General features: G+C 32.2%; 1 protein-coding gene across 16 annotated transcripts in view; it reads left to right on the top strand.

Moving 5' to 3' along the window:
* The window catches only part of Ehbp1 (EH domain binding protein 1), a 305,040-nt gene that overhangs the window by 123,421 nt on the left and 159,381 nt on the right, over positions 1 to 22,238 (top strand). For 7 of the 16 annotated variants that reach the window (XM_048804234.1, XM_048804240.1, XM_048804239.1 and 4 more), the window contains 5 exons: positions 6,833 to 6,937; positions 7,492 to 7,614; positions 11,843 to 12,080; positions 19,310 to 19,496; positions 20,460 to 20,516. In XM_048804234.1, coding sequence (XP_048660191.1) covers positions 6,833 to 6,937; positions 7,492 to 7,614; positions 11,843 to 12,080; positions 19,310 to 19,496; positions 20,460 to 20,516 — 710 coding nt within the window. The remainder of the gene's footprint in view (positions 1 to 6,832; positions 6,938 to 7,491; positions 7,615 to 11,842; positions 12,081 to 19,309; positions 19,497 to 20,459; positions 20,517 to 22,238) is intronic. The other 9 variants (XM_048804235.1, XM_048804237.1, XM_048804236.1 and 6 more) reach the window with 3 other exon arrangements.

Below are 22,238 nucleotides of genomic sequence, written 5' to 3'. Positions count from 1 at the left end.
TTCTACAATTAAAAAAAAAAACTATATGGACAACATTCAGCCTTTGGTTAACACAGAAAGGGAGGGAAGGGAAGAGTAGAAGTTCAGTGTATTATACAAAGGGGAATGAAAGAAAGGGGTAGGGATGGGAATAGGAAAGACAGTAGAATGAATCAGACATAACTTTCCTATGTTCATATATGAATACATGACTAGTGAAACTCATGTATGACCACAAGAATGGGATCCTAATTAGAATAATGTATAGTATGTTCAAATACATTCTACTGTCATGTGTTTCTAAAAAAAAAAAAAACTATATTGATATGCTCAACAACATAGTGTTTCTCAAAACAATTATGCTAAGTGAAAGAGGACTTACATAAAAGAGTATATAGTATATACTATATAATTCCATTTATGTCATGTTCTAGAAAAGGCATAAGTAATGATATATGAAAAACATAGAACAATGATAGCCTTTGGGGCTGAGGATTGACACCCCCCCCCCAAAAAAAAAGCATGAGAAAATATTGGGAGATGAGTAAATGTTCTGAATCTTGGGTCACATTTGTCAAAAATTCATTGAATTGTACATTTTAGTTTATACCTTTTCCGTGTATGTATAAGTAAAATACTAGAGGATAACATGTAAAAATTATAGTATATAGATTAGTAAAAAAAAATGATATCCAACTTTCTGTTTTATTGATCTACTGTTTAGTATAGCTAGTCTCCAAAGATTGTCTACTAATGAACCATTCCTCCCAATATTCATGCTCCTTTGTAGTCCCCTCCCTTGTCTCGGAGCTAGCCCTGTAAATCTATGAATAGAATATTGTAAAAATGACTTTGTATGACTTCTAAAGCTAGGTTATAGATGCCTTATAGCTTCTGCCTGGGCCTCTTATAATGCATGCTCTAGGAGAAACTAGCTGCCATGTAAAAAACCTACCTACCCTGAGACAAATGTGCTAAAAAGACCCCTAAACTAGTTATGTGGTCATTTAACTTAGAAAGAAAAGAATGCCTACACCTGTTTTTCTAGTCTTCCCAACTGAAATACCAAACATGTAAGTGAAGATGTAATTTTAGATCTTTAGCCCTGTCAAGCTTTCCAGCCACCATCTAACTTCAGTGAACCTACCCATCTAAGTCCAGGCAACTCATAGAACTATCAAAGACAATAACTTATTTTAAACCACCATATTTGGGAGTGATGGCTTAAACCATAACATTTCTAGAGTTAAATAAAATATTATAAATAGATACATATACACATATGTAGGCGCAGAGATAAATACATAAATAAAAACATCTGTTACTATCAATAAATAAATATCTTCTGTCTTTCTGCCCTCAAAACCATGATGTTAAGTATTATAACTCAGTTTATTCACGTATTCATTTACAACATACATTAAGTACTAGATATATGATAAAAACTACTAGTTTTTAGAAACACAAGGTGAAATTATGCTCTATATGTATAATAAAAATTGTAATGCATTCCACTGTTGTCATGTATTTAAAATAATAATAATAATAATAATATGGAAAAAAAAGAATTGGCCCAAAGAGAAATGTACAATCAGAGAAATGAAAAGTTGTGCTGCAATTGTGTACAATGAATCAAAATGCATTCTGCTGTCATATATACCTAATTAAATTAATTAATTATTTTTTAAAAAGATATGCAAGGTGAACATTACATAGATACATAGTTACTAAATTTTTTAATGTTCAGTATATAAAGGGATTGTCTAGGATTGTTATGTGAAAATGCCCATTAGGAAGTGGAAATTCAAGCCTAGTATTTAGAACGTATATAAGAATTATCTCTACTTTTGTGTGGGGTTAAAGCAAGAGAATAGATTAATTCTTCCAATAAGAAAAGATTGAGGGGGGAAAAAAGAATGAAACCTATCATGAGATGATCCTGGGAAATAACAATACCTAAGAGGCAAAGAGAAGAGTATTTATTATTAAAAGAGGCCAAGATAGAAGAAGGAGATACTAATGTCCTGGATGGGGCAGAGGAATTTCAAGGAGAGAATGGTTAATTATTTTTATTCACTCAGAAACAAAATATGATAAGAACTAAAAATTATCTAGAATTATTGCCATTTAGAATAGACATTATTGACCTTCTAAAAGTACTCCCCCCCCCCCCCCCCCCCCCCGTACTGGGGATTGAATGCTCAGGCACTTTACCACTGAACCACATCCCTAACTCTATTTTATTTTTTATTTTGAGACAGGGTCTTGCTAAGTTGCTTAGGATTCACTAAGTTGCTGAGGCTGGTTGTGAACTTGTGATACTCCTGCCTCAGCCTCCCAAGTTGCTGGTAGTATGGGCTCACTCCACAACTCTTAAAAGTACTCTTTTAGAAGAACTGCTTCAGTTAGGAGAATAGTAAAGTTGGGGATAAAAGCAGATTTCAGTGCTGGGCACAGTGGCACATGCCTATAATCCCAGTGGCTCTGAGGGCTAAAATAGGAGGATTGCAAGTTCAAAGCCAGCAAAAAGTGAGGAGCTAAACAACTCAGTGAGACCCTGTCTCTAAATAAAAACTACAAAATGGGACTGGGAATGTGGCTCAGTGGCCAAGTGCTCCTGAGTTTAATCCCCAGTACCAAAAACAACAACAAAAAAACCCCACCATCAACAAAAAAGCAGATTGCAGTGAGCTGAAAGATTAATGGTAGGTGAGAAATTATAGACTACTATGTTTTTAAGATGCTTTCTTATATAAGCTTAAGAGAGATTGGTCAAACAGAGGAAAAAGATTGAGGGACTTTGGTGGGTAGTTACCAACTTGATCATATTAATAAGCCCGTGGGAAGGAACAATTGGAGAGGTTGAAGATGGAGGAAGAGAGAACACTTGGTGTCCACTTTTCTATCTGAAGCAGCCCCTCACTTCTCCTTTATGATTTGCTATGAGATGGAAACCTGTTAGCTGTATTCACAAATCAAATATTTATGGGCTTAAGCCTGTAAGGAAAGTGACATCCTACTGACCTTGATCCTTGCTAGTAAACTGAAATGTTACTATTTTAGACTGTCTTAAAATGAGATTTTACCTCTACTAAATTTAGTTACATTTTAGAGAAGAATGAGGATGTGGCAAGATTTGCAGGTATGTTCTAGCTCTAGACAGTTTATTTTTTAACTTTTACTCAACCTACAGACTTTCTTAAAAGGAAAAAAGCTACCTACTCTTCATTCCACCTCCCACCCCATCCCCCTTTTTGTTCAATGTGATAATCTCTGTTGGTCAATTTCTATCTTCCTTTGCTTTTCTAACAGTAAAAAGAGTCTCAAATTACTTGACCCTGTGCTTCGATTGCCTGCCCCTAATTTGGTTTCCTTTTTTATTCTCACCAATGGGAAGCAAGTACAGACTGACATACTGTTACAATAAATGTTCTGCTCTGTGGGTTTATTGCTCCACATGAGCAGTAGTGAAATAGAAATTTGTTTGTACTATTTATTTTATAGCATCATTATCATTTTCCAAGTGTGTAAATTTTTAGTGAAGCAAGGCTTTAATAAGTAACAAAGTATTACATATAAATATGGTTAGGGAGTATGTTTATGGGAAGGTTTCCCATTTTAAAAAAATTCCAGTAAATTTTTGTTATAAATTTTCTTTTTTGAGTTTTTAATATTTTCTAATTATAAAAGTAGAACATACTAACTGTAGGAAATTTGGAAGACACAGAAAAGCACTTTTTTAAAAGGAGAAGTACATAACAAAATTATATAGTTTAAGACCCACATAGCAACTGCCAGTTGAAGTATTTTCATACAAAATTTCACAGGTTGTCCCCGACTGAGTAGAACACATCACTGTGCTAAAACTACTTTCTACATAGTCAATCCAACCTGACACTTATCCTAAATTCCTTTCTTCATCCTCCATATCATGTTAACCATTAAATCTTCTTAATTTATTCTTGAACAAATACTTATTGAATGCCTTATCATGGAGAAGTGATGCTTTGTCTTGCTTCCTGTCCTATTATTTTTCAAATGTTGCCACCATGTTCCTGCTGAAATGATGCTTCTAAAATATACATTTGATATTTCAATATATTCCCAAAGCTTTCAGAGTAAAGTTCACATTTTTTAGTTCCATCCTAATAACTTTATGAGAGGACACTTGCCCACCTCATCTCATTGCATTCCCTATCCCTGGCATCTTAAGCCCAAACAACTGCAGTTCTTCAAATATGTTATATTCTCTTTGTTTTCCTTTTGTCCTTATGGAATGCCTTTCATTTTCTCTTATTATTTCAATAATAAGAATATTGTCTGTTTTGTCTTGTGTTAGCTCAAGTGCAGGCAAAAATCACACAGCCTTTAATGCTATCTCCGTCATAGTATTTTGTCATATACTTCATGTTGTTTTGTCTGTCCCACTGAAATGTAAAGCCATGAAAGCAGGAACTAGCTCAGGCACATAATAGGTATTTGATAAATGTTTACTAAATAGATAGATGGTATTTCTTTGGAGGTTGTGTTTTTATTATTTGGATTAGCATTTATTTGCATACCATATATAGGGAATTGATGTACCTAATCAAAATTACCTTTTTTATTTTGTTAATATGAACAAAAGTTCTAGTAATGAAGTGAAGATTTACCTAAGCTAAGGACAAATCTATAAAGATAGAAAGAATAATATGTCACAATTGAAGAGAATAGAAACTATTATTTGGGATTCTTAATGAGGAAATGGTCATCCTTGGTTTAGATATCACTAAAAGCATAATGAGAAGGGGCAAATATTGAAAACATTCAGAAAAATTACAGTGTAAATAATTTAGCCATGTGATTGGCCCATTTTGATAATATTTGTTTGTTCTTTTTAGATATTCATGACAGTGTATTTTGAAATGTAATATATACATGAAGTATAACTTCCCATTCTTGTGGTTATTATATGATGTGAAATTACACTGGTCATGTATTTATATATATGAACTCATTTTGATAATATTTAAATGAATGCTGACATTGTACCTAAGCCTGCATGAAACAATATTGATATTCTGAAAAGAAGGTCTAATATTTTCACAAGGCATATCATATAATATTTTTAATAAAAACCTCTTAATTTATTTTATTTTGATAATTATCTCTTAGGCTATTTGTAAGAATTAACAACTGCAAACGCAATATTGTTAATATTTTATTTATATTTTCAAAGTTAAAAATAAATCATTTGCAAATTTAAAAAATAAACAATAATGAATAAAAAATCTGTCATGAGACTAGTAATCACTTAATCTTAGTCCTCTACTCTGTTATATTTTTCTAAAAATTATGTCATTACAATGATTAATAGTAGAAAGTAGAAGATCTATTTTATGAGTGAATTCTGCCTACTGAGAAATTTGCTAAGGTTAGCTTGAATCAAAGTGGAGTAAGAAATATTGGTAGAATAAAATGGAAGAAGACACTTTCATTCATAATAAAAGTCTGACAGGCCTTAGCTGATTTTACTACTCTTCAAATGATAGAGTTTATTTGGGTTTAATTATTTTCCATGCTTTACTATGACTATCTGAAGCATTTTTACTAATTCAAAATACATTTTCTCATTCAGACAGGAAAAATTAATAAATTTATCAACCTTTTATATATATTTTACTTAAATATCTAGAACATATTTCTGACAGCCTAATAGTCTTGGAGTCACTTACTAAAGTCTGTTTCAATATTTGTCTCTTTATAGAATGTAAATTCTTTGAGGATAATAGCATGTTTGGTTTTTTTTTTTTTTTCATCCTTATGTTACAAGCAGAAAGCTTGGCACAGACTGATAAATAAATATTTGTTCAACAAGTGAATGCATGAAGGCAGTATATTACAAACGTATATTCTTTGATTTGGTTCAAATAAAGTTTAACATGTGTACTTAGATCTACAATGTTAGAGAACCGTAGTGTTAATGTCAAATTTACAACTGTTTTCTATTTCTAATTGTTTTCTTTCTTTCCCACTGAATGATCTGGATCTGTTTGGTTTATCCTCATATCTAAGTTACTTCTATACTAGTAGTTAACTTTGGAAACATCAAGGATTAACTAATGTATTCTAAGTATGCTATCTAGAATACTAAGGCATTTATTCTTTTGTTTACAAGTTATCTAATTTTTACCCAGTGAATGATAGTTTCACATAGTCAGAGTTATTCAAAATATATATGACTCATTTAAAACATTTTTATACACAAAATGAATTGTTTTATTTAAATTTCTTCTCTATCTTTGTCTTTTTGTTTTCTTATTGACTAAATTATAAAATTCTTAAAGCAGATACTTAGAATTGACTTAAAAGAACAAATTCTCTACAAAACAGGAATAGAAACAGTAACTATTGCTTGCTTTTATTGTTTTAGTGCTATACATGACTCATGTATATATATTCTTAAAACCTTTAAGTTTAAATTTAGAATATCTGAAGCAAATGGTGAATATCAGGATTTTTAAAATTTTTGTTTCTGATGTATATGTTTAGAGCAGAATTCGTTTTTACAAATACAAAAATATGATTGCTGAAAGTCAATGTTAACTCTTGGGTTATTTATTTTTGTGTCTATTAACAGTTAATATATTACTAATACAAATTTTAACAATAAAATGCTTTGTATTTTAAAATGTGAGTACAATGTAACATTCAATTGATTATATCTGTTATAGTTCATCAAAATAACATCTCTGAATGTATTCTATTGATTAACCAAACATCTCCTCTGTCTTTTTGAGTAACAGCATGCTTCTACTGCTTTTTAATTAAATGACCTTACCTTACATTTGTCTTGACTGGCTTCTGTTTACAGAAATTGTAAACCAGTTGAATGCTCTGAGCAGCTTAGATGAAGATCAAGATGACTGCATAAAGCAAGCAAATATGCCTTCAGCTAAATCAGCCAGTTCCTCTGAAGGTCTAAGAGCTTTCCTCCTTTCTTTCTGCTTCTGATTGCCTGTATTTACTGTGACTTGCTACATCTTGACTTCTGTCTGAACTTAGCTGTCGGTTTTGTCTTTTTGCTTTTTTTTTTTTTTTAAATGTTTTCTTTGGTAATTTGTAGTGTATCAACAGCCAACAAGATAACAAAATTTATCATCTTTAACAAAGTATTATATCAGAATGCTTAATAATGATTTAAAAACATACTTGATCATATGACAATATTTCAGTGAGCTTATATATTCTAAAAACCTTTATCAGCACTTTTTAATTTGAATCAAATTCAACTATAATGAAAGTTTCTTTAGTTCATTATCTGATAAATTTTCAAGTTAATATCTGTTTTTATTTTGAAATGTTGGTATACTACAAAATGCTTGAATGGCATTCTGCCATTGTTAAAATGCTGTATCTCATTTTTGCAGGTATTATTAATGTGAATTTTTAAAATTTGAAATGTTTCATGAATGATCAATAATTAGACTTTACCATAATTATAGTGTGCTAACATATATGCTTATTTTTCAGAGCTTATCAACAAACTTAACTTTTTGGATGAAGCAGAAAAGGACCTGGTGACTGTGAATTCAAATCCATTTGATGATCCCGATGTAGTAGATTTAAATCCATTTGGAGATCCTAACTCAGAAGGTAGGAAGTCTTTCTTTTTATTTTATTTTATTTGTTGTTCAAAACATTACAAAGCTCTTGATATATCATATTTCATACATTTGATTCAAGTGGGTTGTGAACTCCCATTTTTACCCCGTATACAGATTGCAGAATCACATCGGTTACACATCCACGTTTTTACATATTGCCATACTAGTGACTATTGTATTCTGCTATCTTTCCTATCCTCAACTATCCCCCCTCCCCTCCCCTCCCATCTTCTCTCTCTACCCCATCTACTGTAATTCATTTCTCTCCCTTAGGAAATCTTTCTATACTTGTACAGTCTTTGTATAGTCAAGTTTTCATGAACTATAAATAAGGGCAGGGAAAGATTTTCTTAAAAGACTCAAAAGGTGATTTTTTGATTAAATAATATTGTGTTCAATACCATTTGCAGTTGATCGTTAATTCTAGGTAGTCTCCATTGAATTGTTTTTAAATAAAAACTAATAAAGCCTTACCTAGATATTTGCATGTGGCTTATTTTTAGTTCTTATTTGGTTAAACAGTTAGTAAAAGTCTAATGTTATAGATAATAATTTTTTACCTAGCGGACATATAGTCATTTGTTAGGCATACCAAGTGAGGTCAGATTGTGGGGAATTCTGATAGTCAGATAATAGAGGTAGATCCTCTATACCACTCTTCCACCCTCGTGTTCAGAGCATCTGAACATTTAGCTACTGCTAACTCATGCCTTTGGCTGAAAAATTACAGTTAATAGAGTGAGTTATGTATGTGATGGCATAGAGCAGAGAAAGTTAAAAAACACTGCCGTCATATATACAGCATACTTATAAAGAGTAAAGTCAGGGGTCCCCACTGCTACCACCAGTCTCTTTTCTTATCAAAACTCCTATTTAAGAGTTTTGAACTCTTCAAGCCTGGATAAGGACTGTTGAAGAAGTGAGACCTCTGTTTAAATTAAACTCTTTGCTTGAAGTAAATGCAAGAATGATTAACCACTGTTTACATCTTTTTGACTGCTCTTATGAAATCTTCATGAGCTTTAAAGAATTCTTCTACTGCTTATCATGATGAAAATGAGTTCAGCTTCAGGATTTACTCTGTTAGAGCAATATTGTTTCCTAATTCTTTCCTTCTCTTCCTTTACCTTTTCTCTTCTTTCTAGCTTCCAAATTAATAAGATTTTTGTGGACTATGTATTATGAACATATTTTAAATCTTAATAAAGATAAATTTTAAAGATAAATTAGGACACTGAGGCTCAGAGGAGTGAAGTGATTTTAATTTGAGGGAAATGTACTTGGAAATTAGAACTAAGATTCCCAAACAAGCATCTTCTTTTGACCACAAAGCTTCTTTCATGGTTGCATGTCATAGTGCATACATCTGAGTACTGTGTTAAAAAGATAAAATTACGAAAATATTTTGAAACATCAGTATTTGAACTTTCCATTTCAATCAAATATGCTTTCTAAATATATGTGGATCTGTTTTCTGAAATAGAAAGTAGCTTCAGAAAACACATAAGATTTTATTTCTGTTTAGACAAAGCAAACCAACCTGATTCAGTATCTTTAATTATGCTTACAGAGCTAAAAAGACATGTAGCAATCACTGTTTTCTTTAAACATATGCCTATGTCTTTGAAATAAGTACTTAGTACTTTCTTTTAGAAAAATATTTTCCTAGAAATAATTTATTTTTTTTTCATCAATTAAAAACTTTCATCTTCAAGTAACCAAAATATTTGGGGAAGAAAAAAATGTATTATAGTTCTGTTTTTAGTTTGTTTGTTTTGGGCTTTATGGCTGTTACATCCTCAGTTCTCCTTATATTTATGTACGTCAGTGACCCTTTTAGAAAGTCATTAAATGTATTTAATAACTTTTATATGAAATAATCTTAAACTTACCCTCCTTTGTTACTTGTACTGTCATCTTCAAATCTTGTTCTGTAGTTTCTATACTTTCTTTTGTAACCAAAAAATGATGATTTACTTGGATCAATTTTTGCAGTCCTTTTCCTGAAAGTAGAAGTAAACAGTTTGTTTCCATTGACAAGTTTTTTCAGCTTTTAAGCATTTGAGTCCTCATATTTGATAATAAAAAAATTGAATAGGCAAAATTGCATATTCTCTTCCCCTATGGAGAACAGAAAATGCTCCATTTACATTACTATGAAGATTTTAATGATGTTTGAATATTATGATGGTATTACAAAAAATAACACAGTTATTGAATCTTTTTAATGTAGTCAATTTTTAACTCATTTTAGTATTAATTTATTAGGATTTTAAATCAATAATATGATTTTATGAAATCTTTTATACTTTATAATAGGTTCTACATGGTATACAGAATTTCAGTTGAGGGTTTTTGTTTTATTTTTCTTCAACAGAACGATAAAATAAAATTTCTGGACTAATGTCTAAAATATAAGTTGTTTCACTTTAAAATATAAAAGTCACTAGGGTAGGCATGATGGCATCTGCATGTAATCTCAACTATGTGGGAGGCTGAAGCAGGAAGATCACTGAAGACCAGGAATTTGAGAGTAGCCTAGGCAGCATAGAAAAACCCTGTTTCAAATCAGTCAATCAAAAATCATTAATATATGTCAATCATGAATGTTTCTGTAATATAGAGTAAGTTGCTTGAAGTATCACTTAGGAAATAATTGTGATTTTTCTTGAATTCACTGACCAGTTTTTTGCTTTTTACTAAAATATTTTGTTGGAGTTGCCTGGCATAATTAAAATTAGTTTTAGTGTACTATGATTATTGGCTTTCTGAAACTTTTCTCCAATATGGAAAAATATGTATGTATTTAGGCCATACTAGGGATTGAACCCAGGGTCTTTCACATGCTAAGCAAGCACTCTACCACTGAGCTACCTTGCCAACCCTTTTTATTTTGAGGCCAAGACTTACTTAGTTGCTCAGGCAGGACTTAAACTTTTGATAATCCTGCCTCAGCCTCTCAAATAGCTGGGACCATTTATTTTTGTCAACAAAACCTATATGCAAATTTGTTTTCAAATTGAAAATTTAAATAATAAAATATTGAAGGATTTAGTGTGACGCATCTATCACCTTACCAGTATGATTTTAATACAACTTTAATTCAACCTGAGGATCCTTATGTTATTCTTATTAGAATATTAATTGGATTCATATTTTAAAAATTATTTCATTAAAAGCTCTAAAGGTTAAGAATGGGGTCTGGTAATATAGAATGGGAGAGTATGTGCTTAGTGTGTTCAAGTCCCTGGGTTCAATCCCTAGCACCCGCAGGGGGGGAAAAAAAAGATTTAAGGTTTTGTAGCATACAGAACTTTCAAAAAAGAAGTCCAGGGATACATGTATGAATTTTTTATATAGTCTAGAATGAATTTCTGGATACCTAAATATTCTGGTATAATTACCAAGACCATTTTAAAATTTAATCCATTTTATATTCTTTTAAACAAATTTATTACATTGCAGTTTGTGATGATAAGCTAGTATAGTGAGATAAATAATATTGCACTGATAAGAAGTTGAAAATTTCCAAAATTGAGGTACCAAAATGCTGATACTATTAGAGACTCTGATTACTGTCATGAAACATTAACTATCCAGAGATGTCGTTTTTTGTGAACACCATTCCTAGAGAGGTAGACAGAGATCTTAAATATTACATTTTCTAAACTTCAGAATTCCTTAACACCTCTAAAAGGAATTTCTTGTTTCATTATTGTTTTGTGCTCTGAGAGCTCTATAATTTATTAATTCAAGATTCCCGTCTTTGAAAACACGTTAAAGCCAGGTGCAGTGGTGCATGCCTATAATCCTAGCAGCTTTGGGAGGCTGAGGCAGGAGGATCTTGAGTTCAAAGCCAGCCTCAGCAACTTAGCAAGATCTTGTCTCAAAATAAAAAAGTAAAAAGAACTGGAGATTAAATTAATTAATTATTCAGTGGTTAAATGCCTCTGGGTTCAATTCCTGGTGCAAAAAAGAAAAGAAAGAAAGAAAGAACATTAAAAATATCATACAGGGTCTGGGATTGTGGCTCAGTGGTAGAGCGTTTGCCTAGCACATGTGAGGTACTTGGTTCAATCCTCAGCACCACACTAATAAATAAATAAATAAATAAATAAATAAGTGTATTATGTTCATCTACAACTAAAAATTTTTTTAAATAGCATGTAAATATCATATGCTATTAGTTTAATTCATCTCTTGCTATCGTTTTATAGAACCAGTTACTGAAACAGCTTCACCTAAAAAAACAGAAGAATATTTTCATAATAACAGTTATAATCCCTTTAAAGATGTACAGACTCCACAATATTTGAACCCATTTGATGAGCCAGAAACTTTTGTAACTATAAAGGATTCTCCTCCCCCGTCTACAAAACGAAAAAATATAAGACCTGTGGACATGAGCAAGTACCTCTATGCTGATAGTTCTAAAACTGAAGAAGAATTGGATGAGTAAGTATATTTCATTTTGCTATTACCACAGTTCAGTTTCTATAGTAATTAAAGAGATCCTTTTGTAATGTAAATTTGGATGGGTAAAAATGTATTTTATAAATTTAATATGTATTTTATAAATACATATAAATTTCTGTATAGCTCATTCCTGATCTGAATTTTTATAGTCTTAACCCTTATTCTCCGACCCTCTTCCATACGATTATGTGAGTACTCTAAACTAACAAATGAGGGAGATGTGTTCCTGGAATCTCTTGTTGAAATTTTAATTGTATCATCTCATAGAAACCATATTACAAATGGTAGGTAGGTTTTTTATCGAATAGCGTAAGCATTACACTTGAATGTTATATTATAGTTTTGCTGTGGGATCCAAATTAGTCATTTATGATAGTAATTTGATGAGAAGACTTTTTCAAGTGCCAAACATTGAAAGACTTTTTCAAGATCCAAACATTGATAAATCAGATTCTATTATAAGCTTCAGATGAATAGGCAGTATGATTAACACTGCCATATTGCTCAAATATAGATTGGGGATAAAAAGACAATATATTCACATTGTGATCTAGAGTTGCACAGTGCACAATCTGTGTGACTGTAGACCATGACCATGAGTATATTTAAAAAAGTGACAACAAGCCAGACATGGTGTTTCATGCCTGTAATCCTAGTGGCTTGAGAGACTGAGCAAGAGGATAGCAAGTTCAAAGCCAGCCTCAGCAACTTAGTGAGGCCCTAAGTAACTTAGTGAGACCCTGTCTTGAAATAAAAAAATAAAAAGGGCTGGTGATACAGCTCAGTAGTTCAGCACCTTTGTATTAAATCCCTGGATCCCTGGTACAAAAAAAAAAAAAAAATGACAACGAAACTTCAAATTCTAGCAATAATGGAATAACACAGACTAGATGTACCTCTTGTCTTAAACAACTAAAAAATGGAATAAACTATGTGAAGTACTGGTTTTCAGACATTGGGCATAAACTGGATGGTACAGGGAGTTCTGAGAGAATAGAAACAAAGATGAAGAGTCCTATAGTTGTCCAGTCTTACTTATGGAGTAATCTCCCTGAATTGGAGAGACAGAATTTGGTCTTTGAGGATTATAGAGTGGCTAAAATATGTGGACAGAGTACCAGAGAGGAAAGAGCTACTTACAGAATTTCACAGATCTATAGAATATTTTTGAGTCTTTAGCTGAGTATTGATCAGAAAAAAATTACCAAGGACAAAGAAACAGACATAATAATCCCTGGGAGTCCACCTAAGACCACGAATAGTTAGTGTTCCCATTACCCAGGGGAGAAGACAGCACATGGAGCATCAATTAGAGACCTCAGCAAGATATTGCCTCAATGGTAGGACCAAATTAGCCTCAGTACAAAGACTTTTCTGGACCTGCCTGACAAGCTTAAAGACAAGGTTCAAAAGATCAAAGTAATTCCAAGTAATTTAACTGCATCCCACACAAAGCTCAAAATATTTAAGGGAATGTGTGTGTGTGTGTGTGTGTGTGTGTGTGTATAAATTTAAAACACAATTCACAAGGACAATAAAAAATTAGTAGGCATGTATAAAAAGCAGGAAAATCTGACCCATAATGAGAAGAAAAGTTTATCATTAACTGGATGCAGAAGTGGGACAAGTGATGGAACTATTAAGTAAGCATAAATATATTCCAAATATTTAAGAAGGTGGAGGAAAACAGAGAGCATGGGTGATATTTTAAAAATCCAAATTGAATTCATAGAAATGAGAAATACAAAGTCTGAGATGAAAAATACTGTGTATGGGATTAATCCCGTGTTACATACAGAAGACAGAAATATTAGTGAACCTGATGACATAGGAATAGAAACCACCCAGAATGAAACATATGGGAAAGAAAAATGAATAGAGGATTGGTAAGCTGTGGGACAACTTCAAGTGGCCTAACTTGTATAATTGAAATTCTAGAAAGAGAGGAGAGAAAGGGAAATAGAAAAAATATTTGACAAAATTTGAAAAATATTGGCCAAAGGATTTTAGAAATTAAAAAATAGATGCATCTATTAGGTCCAAGAAACCTAATGAACCCCAAGCACAAGAAACATGAAGAAAATCATAGGAAGGTTTCTCAACAAAAACAATCCAAACTGTAAGCCAGTAGGGTAACATTTTTAAAGTTCTGAAAGAAAACATCAAAAACTTGTCAACACAAATTTCTATTTCCAGTCAAGAAAAGGGGGCAGGAAAGGGTAAGCAAAATAATGGACTTTTCCATATATCCAAAAGCTGAATGAATTCTTTATTATNATATATCTTTACATACATATATATATATATATATATATATATTTTTTTTTTTAAGGCAAAAAAAGTCTTTTATGCATGAGGAAAATGACAAGGGAATGAAGACATAGGAAATGGCAAGTGTGTGTATAAAATGTTTGTCTTATTTTAAAATATTTTTGTTTTAAAAAGATAATTGTTTTAAGCCTTAAATAATAATGTATGCTAAGTTTTATAAAATGTAAAAGTAAAGTATGATAGTATAACAGTTGTAAAAACTGAGTGGGGAAATTAAAGGATACTGTTTTAAGCTTCTCATATATAAGATTACTTGAAAACAAACTTTTTTCACAGATAACTTAAATTTTTTATGTAGAAAATCATGAGAGTCTCCAAAAAAGCTTCTGGAACTGAAAACTAAATTTAATAAGGTTATAGATACAAGATTAATATACAAATTTAATTTTTTCTCTGTAGTGATATTGGACACTCAAAAAAGGACATTTTAAATTTAAAAAAATAATAATTAGAATTTTTTTTTTAAAAGATACACTCAAAGGGTCTAGGGGTATAGCTTAGTGGTGGAGGTCCTGGCTTCAACCCCCAGCATCAAAAAAAGAAAGGTACAAAAGTATCCTCTAAAAATCAGGAATACATTTGAAGGTGGACAATTACTATACAATGAAAACAGCAAAACATTGCTGAGCAAAATTCTATGACCATATATTCAAAGGTATGAGTTCTTTTCATTTGATCTGAGATTCAGTGATGTATTGGATTATATGGCCATACAGAACAAGCAGGAAAGAGAGAGGCAGAAGATGCCGGTGAGAAAGAGAAAATTATTAAGGGAATTGGCTTACATGATCATGGAGACTAAGACATCCCAATACAGATCATCATTTGCAGCTAGAGACTTGGGGGATGCCTATAACATGGCTCAGTGTAAGTCTAAAAGCCTGATAACCTGGGAGGCCACTAGTGTAGGTCCTGGAGTTCAGAGTCCATAGAACCTGGTGCTCTGATGCCAAGGCCAGGAGAAGAATGTTTGTTTCCCAGCTGCAGAAAAGAGAAAGACCAATTTGCCTGTCTTGTTTTGCTTTATCCAGGCTTCTAACCAGTTGAATGGGCAATGATTAAGAGCACAGGGACTGTTGGACTTAGAAAAGAGATGATTTTAGGAAACTATAGTGACTAACTTCAAATATTTTATGACTTTTGTTTGAAAGAGTAAGGGAGTTGATTTATTTTCTATTGTTCTGGAACTGTGTTTCTCAATCTTTTCCTACTTTACAATACTATGTCATGACTCTCACGTGTTTTACACGCCTCCCTGGGTATAGCTATGTTTTGGTAAAAGCTAAAAAAGTTCTAACCTCCATAAATACTCAGAATTACATTATTAATAATAATCTGATTCCAAACCCAGGTTGAGATCTCATTACTAATTAAAAACTGTATGGGGGTTTAAAGGTTGGCTCAACTCTTGCCAATGTATTGTTTGTTTCCTTTGAAATAGCTAATGTGTAATAAATAAAATTTCTCATGGGTGGTGTAGGTGCTGAGTAATAGCCACACACCTAGAATATTTGAATGTAAATGTAAACTTTAAATATCTTTCAGTCATTCCAAGATGTATGAATATTACACAATACACACACACACCCTGCTCTCTCCTATTAACAAATTAAAGAGACAGCTAATGTTTGCTTAAACTTTTAAAATGCCTTAATAAAAACTAAAATCAGAATCAGTGGGTGTTTCCTTTTGACCATTCTTTTTTTTTTAACATGAAAGTCACAGTCTTTACAAGTTTCCCATGAATAAAAGAGCCTGCTAAATTGCTCAATCATTTGCGGTTACTAGAGGGAGCCTATAAACAGCTATTTCTTTCTTTCTTTGGTTCTTTTTTTTTAAGGAATACACACAGAAGTCCTAAAGATTTCACATCAGCTAATGTGCAAGTCCAGGAAGAATTTGGTTTGCATTACTTACTTATTTGGTGTTCATATATCTCCAAAAGTTTATAGGTCCCATATCAGTGACAGAAATCGTCCAAAATTTATTCTTACTTCAGTTATAACTTACAACTTTTTATCAAGTGAAAAGTTTCTGTGACTCATTTTCTATTATTAAACTGTTCCGTATGCCCCAATATAGAATTTTCCACAAATAAACAGTACTGAGTATTTTGATGTATAAAACATCTCCCATCAGTACCAAAAGAAAAATATATACCTTCCTTGCTCTTTAGCATCGGTTCTTTACACTTAGCAACTGTTTGGTTTCTCACTTTTCTTGGCTTTGGTAGACAGTTTGGCTATTCCAATTTAGTGAAAAGAAAACTGATAAAGCAATATTATATTAGAATTTTTAAGTAACTTTTGAGGACCCACATGTAGACATTTCTGATGTTGCTGTGTCAGTTTCTCAAGCCTCTCATGGAATTTTATTCAGAGAAGGTATATACTCATTTTGATAAATTTGAATTGTTTTTCCAAAGAAACAATAGATTTTCAAGATGAGAGGAAAAGACTACAGATTTCTCTTTACCCTGGCTTCATAGTGTAATATTTCCAGTATGTTTTAGTTAATCCTGCTTCTAACCAACTTTAGTTTTACTTTCTGATTCCAAACCCAGGTTGAAATCTCATTACTAATTAAAAACTGTATGGGGGTTTCCTGGATGAATATCCAAACAATAAATAATATCATTTAAAAGCATTCTATCCAACTTCTTTAATATAACATGAATTTTAAACTCACAGTGCATTAATGTTTTAACTAATATATCACTCAGGTTTACAGTTCAAAGATGAAAATAATTTATTTTTATTCAGAGTAATGTGGAAAGTCCTGAAATAGATTATTTAAATCATAAATGATCAACAAGATGTGGAAATTGTGTTAAATCCTTAAATTTCCTCATGTAAAGTACTGCTTAAGAATATAGTCATGGTCTAAGAAATACTTGATTAGCAAATTTTGTCATTGAACCAGCATCCTAGAATGTATTTACACAAACAAAAATGGCCAAAATGGCACTAGCTGATATAATCCTTTGAGACCACCATGTATATGCAGTCCATTGTCAACCAAAATGTGTGTGATGCCATGTATATTAAATGTATTTATCAGCAGTTATATCACTATTTTCATTTTGTAGAGAAAGTGGTATATTCACATAATACTTTTTGTAGGCACTGTTCCTGTTCACTTGTTCTTAGTGTAGTACTTTTTTATATTGAGATATACATACTTTCTAAAACATTAAATTACACATTTAAAAATGTATACTGCAGGTGTTTTTGGTATATTTGCTGTGTCTTATGATCACCACTACTGCCTAATACCATAACATTTTTATCATTAACACAAGGAGTTCCATACCTCTTAGCAGTTAGTCCCAACTCCCCAGTTCCTCCATCCTCTGCGTTAATCTGCTGTATTTATCTATGAATTTGACCATAGATATGGACATTTCGTGTAAATGGAAACATTTGCTGTTCATTCTTGAGTGGAATATTCATTTTTATTTAGGGCTTTCTGAATTATAAAGGGAAGGATCTGAAAACTCATAAAGGACTTTTATCCTTACTCTGATTTATCAGCTAATCAGTGGTGGTGCCTAGCACACTATTGTCTCACAGGCAAATTATGGATGTATAAAGACAGTGATTTTCGTAGTCCTCCTGATGGCCAGGCACAGTCAAGGGCAGCTAAAGTTCCTGACACTTTTAATTTCAAGCAGCTTTCTTTGTTATGTCAAATTTCATTTTCAGTATATGTCATAATATAAAAACATTGAGAATCACAGCTCTAATTCGTTCAAGAAAATGTCTGTTTTGGGCAGAGGATTGTAACTCAGTGATAGACCACATACCCGTTATATACCAGGCCGTACATTCAGTCCCTAGCACTGCAAAAACAAGAACAAAACAAATGTCTATTTGGATTGTTTTTAATAACATAAATGTTAGGAACCAACTTTGGAAATAGTTGATCTGGACTTCTTTTCTACTTGTGTTTATTTTCCCTATGCAAATAATACCAGTGGTTAGAGGGAGATGTAGTGAGTAGAACTTGGCAGAGAAAGCATGAAATAAAAGGTCAATATTTTGAGATACCTTGCTATACTTATGAGATAAGGTTATGGAAGTTTTATGCAAATTGAGTTGTATAAATTCATCTGTATAAAGTATACCAAAAAGTTGTCTGTTTAAAAGAATTCTGATTTATTTTCCTTGTTAAGCACATCTTTTTGTAATATAAGCAGTCTATACTCTAAAATAACTAGGTTTATCTTAAAACCATTCATGTCTACATAATAAATTAATAATAATGATTATTATAGGAGCTACCATCTTACAAAATAATATGGAAATTTGTTAAACAGAAATAATTATTTAAATTATCTTCCAAATAATTCATATAACTGAATTAATCACTAAATTTTCATTTAAGTGTGAGATTGAAAGATACTTTCAAAACCTGGAAGAATTTACTGACAGTACTTTGCTGAATGAACCACTGAAAGATAGTTCTCTAAAGAGAAGAGAATTTGACACAAAAGCAGGGATTAAATTCAAGAAGAAAAAAAAAATGGGAGTGAAGCATAAAAAAGAAAGTAAATCAACATTTCCACATCTTATTTCCTCTTCCTAGGCTATCAAGAATAGATAGGATCTCCTTTTTTGAAAATAATACATTTTTTAAGGTTCTGTTTTGTAGTAGTTGAAGTTGAGCATGACCTAGTATTTAACATCTTTTTAAAGTGGCAAATTTTATTTAAGTCTAGATAGAAGTGGACTCAAAGATTAATAGCCATTGTTCTGATTGTAAGACTTTCTGGTTTGGGTTTATTTGCACAAAACATTATAGTTTTCAGTACATATATATATTTTTAGTTGGAAATAATTTGAGAGACATTTAACAATAATTCTGATTTCATTTAGATCAAATCCTTTTTATGAGCCTAAACCAACTTCTCCAAATAATTTGGTAAATCCATTTCAAGAACTGGAAACTGAAAGAAGAGTGAAACGAAGGGCCCCACCTCCACCAGTTCTCTCACCAAAGACAGGAGGAGTAAATGAAAACACAGTTGTTTCTGCAGGAAGAGATCTCTCTACTTCTCCTAAGGTAGGATATTACTCTTAATACAGCATGTATTAATGTTTGCTCTTTTTCCTCCATGCAGTTGAAATTTGAATTAGCAAAAGTCACTGTTAGCTATTTTTGAAAATTTAAAAGTAAATCTATATTATACTATAATAAAATATATGTTTGCACAATTTAGCTATTGTGAATTGTGTTAGTATAAACATTGATGTGGCCGTGTCCCTGTAGTATGCTGTTTTTAAGTCCTTTGGGTATAGACCGAGGAGAGGGATAGCTGGGTCAAATGATGGTTCCATTCCCAATTTGCCCTTCAATAGATGAATGGATTAAAAAAATGTGGCATATATACACAATGGAATATTACTCAGCAATAAAAGAGAATAAAATCATGGCATTTGCAGGTAAATGGATGGAGTTGGAGAAGATAATGCTAAGTGAAGTTAGCTAATCCCAAAAAACCAAATGCTGAATGTTTTCTTTGATATAAGGAAGCTGATTCATAGTAGGATAGGGAGATGGAGCATGGGAGGAATAGACAAACTCTAGATAGGGCACAGGGGTGGGAGGGGAAGGGAGGGGGCATGAAGTAATTAATGATGGTTGAATGTGATGATCATTATTATTCAAAGTACATGTATGAAGACACAAATTGGTGTGAGTATACTATGTATATAACCAGAGATATGAAAAATTGAGCTCTAAAGAATTGTAATGAATTCGATGTTATATATAAATAAAAAAATAAATTTTTTTAAAAAGGAAGAAAATATATGTTTGCAAAACTATTCATTTATAGTACAGTTTGGATGGGATAGTTTGGGTTAATATATGTTTGTTTGTTTGTTTGTTTGTTTAAGACACGGTTTTGCTATGTTGCTCAGACTGGTCTTGAATTTGTGGGTTTAAGCCATCTTCTTGCCTCAGCCTCCCAAGTGCTAGGACTACAAACACGTATGACCACACTAAGCCTTTTTTTTTTTTTAGGTGTTTGGGTTTGAACCCAGGACCTCGCATGTACTAAATACATACTCTATCACTGAGGTACAGCCCCCGTCCTGAGATTTATTTTTAAAATGCTGCTTTGACATTAAAGGAAGAAGAGCATTATAATTATAGGATTGGTTCCTTAAAGGAAGGATATTCTGAAGCATCTAGGCAGAAGGGACAACTTATACTGATATAGAAGTTATTCTTTGACAATTGTACTATAAACATTAAGATTCAATGCAGAGAAATGCTTTATTGAATTTCAGTATTGCCACTTTAAGTCAAGTTTCAGTAGTTTCTCTTGGATAGGCAATTTTTTAGTTCATTTTGTGGCTTTTGTTAACTCAGTTCTGAACTAGTTGATTTTATTTATATGTATTTTTGCTGTTTTAAAGGAAGAATGATTTTACTGAGGTCCTCATTCTGCCATTTTAGATGTCAATTTCCTTTATTTTGATAACAGGGTTTTGTTTTGTTTTTTAAATCTATGACTTTAGGAAGGATCTAAGGATAAATTATGTCATGCAGTTGGCTACAGAAAGGGATGAGGGGGTACTCTAAATGAAAGGAGCAAATGGTTGAAATATAAAGCAAAGGAGATGGCTGATTCTAATACCTATAGGAACAAAAGTATAGGCAGGTTGGGCACTAGTCAGAATCAGGAAGCTATTTAGGTTTCTTATCCATTCTGACCATCAAGAATACCTGTACCTATTTTGTGTCTTCCTGAATCTCCAGTCTCTTATTGCCTTCTGCCTGCCCCATCCCTCTTCTCTAGTCTCCTTAACGGATTTGATCCACAAAACAACATGAGAAATATATACCATTATCTCTGTCTTACATATGAGAAACTGAACCTCAGTTAAGTAATTTGCACAAAGTGATAAAAGTAATGATGACAGTGCTAGGAATAAAATTCGTCTTTTTCAAGCATAAAACACATGCTTTTCCCACTGTGTCATGATACCTCTACAGAGGTATTTCTGATTCCAAGTTGGAACTATAGTATAATTTTCTGTAGTAACATTATTTCCATGATGATTAGATTCTCTGGTAGTGAAATATGTAATAGCTATGTGTAATGTAAAAATATTACATTACTTGGAGAATGATGTTCCATTGCAGATATATTGTGGAATTAATTATGTTTATTGACAGATTGGTTGTACCACCATGCCTCACCTGGAAAATGTCTCACGATACTCACACAGAACAAAAACACAGTCAAATCCACAGTAACTTTTTTTGACTTGAAGTTAATTTGGATAGTAAGTTAAACACAGCTGAAAAAATAAATTGTAAAACTGTAAGCTTAGCATGGTGGCACATACCAGTAGTCCCAGCTATTTGGGAGCCTTGCTTGAGCCCAGAAATTTGAGGTCAGCTTGGGCAACACAGCAAGTCCCCTATTTCTTAAAAAGCATAGAGTAGAATAAAGTAGAATAAAATGGAATAATTGCTAATACATTATTAAATGAAAAAAAAAGTATGTAACGAACATAGCCAGGTATCATGGTGCATGCCTGTAATCCCAGCAACTCAGGAGACTGAGGCAGGAGGATCCCAACTTAGAAGCCAGCCTAGGCAATTTAGCAAGCCCCTGTCTTAAATGATAAAAAGGGCTGAGGTTATAGCTCAGCTTTCTACATTTATATAATGATATCTGAAGAGACATGTTAATTTTTAGAGCATAGGATTATTGGTGAGGAAATGGAGGGACATTTCTCTTTTCCCCCTTTTGTCACATGTAGTATCAATTCTAAAATATATTTGAAC

The sequence above is a fragment of the Marmota marmota genome, unplaced genomic scaffold, assembly GCF_001458135.2.
Source record: "Marmota marmota marmota unplaced genomic scaffold, marMar, whole genome shotgun sequence".
NCBI lineage: Eukaryota > Metazoa > Chordata > Mammalia > Rodentia > Sciuridae > Marmota > Marmota marmota.
This window is presented reverse-complemented; position numbering and strand designations above follow the sequence as displayed.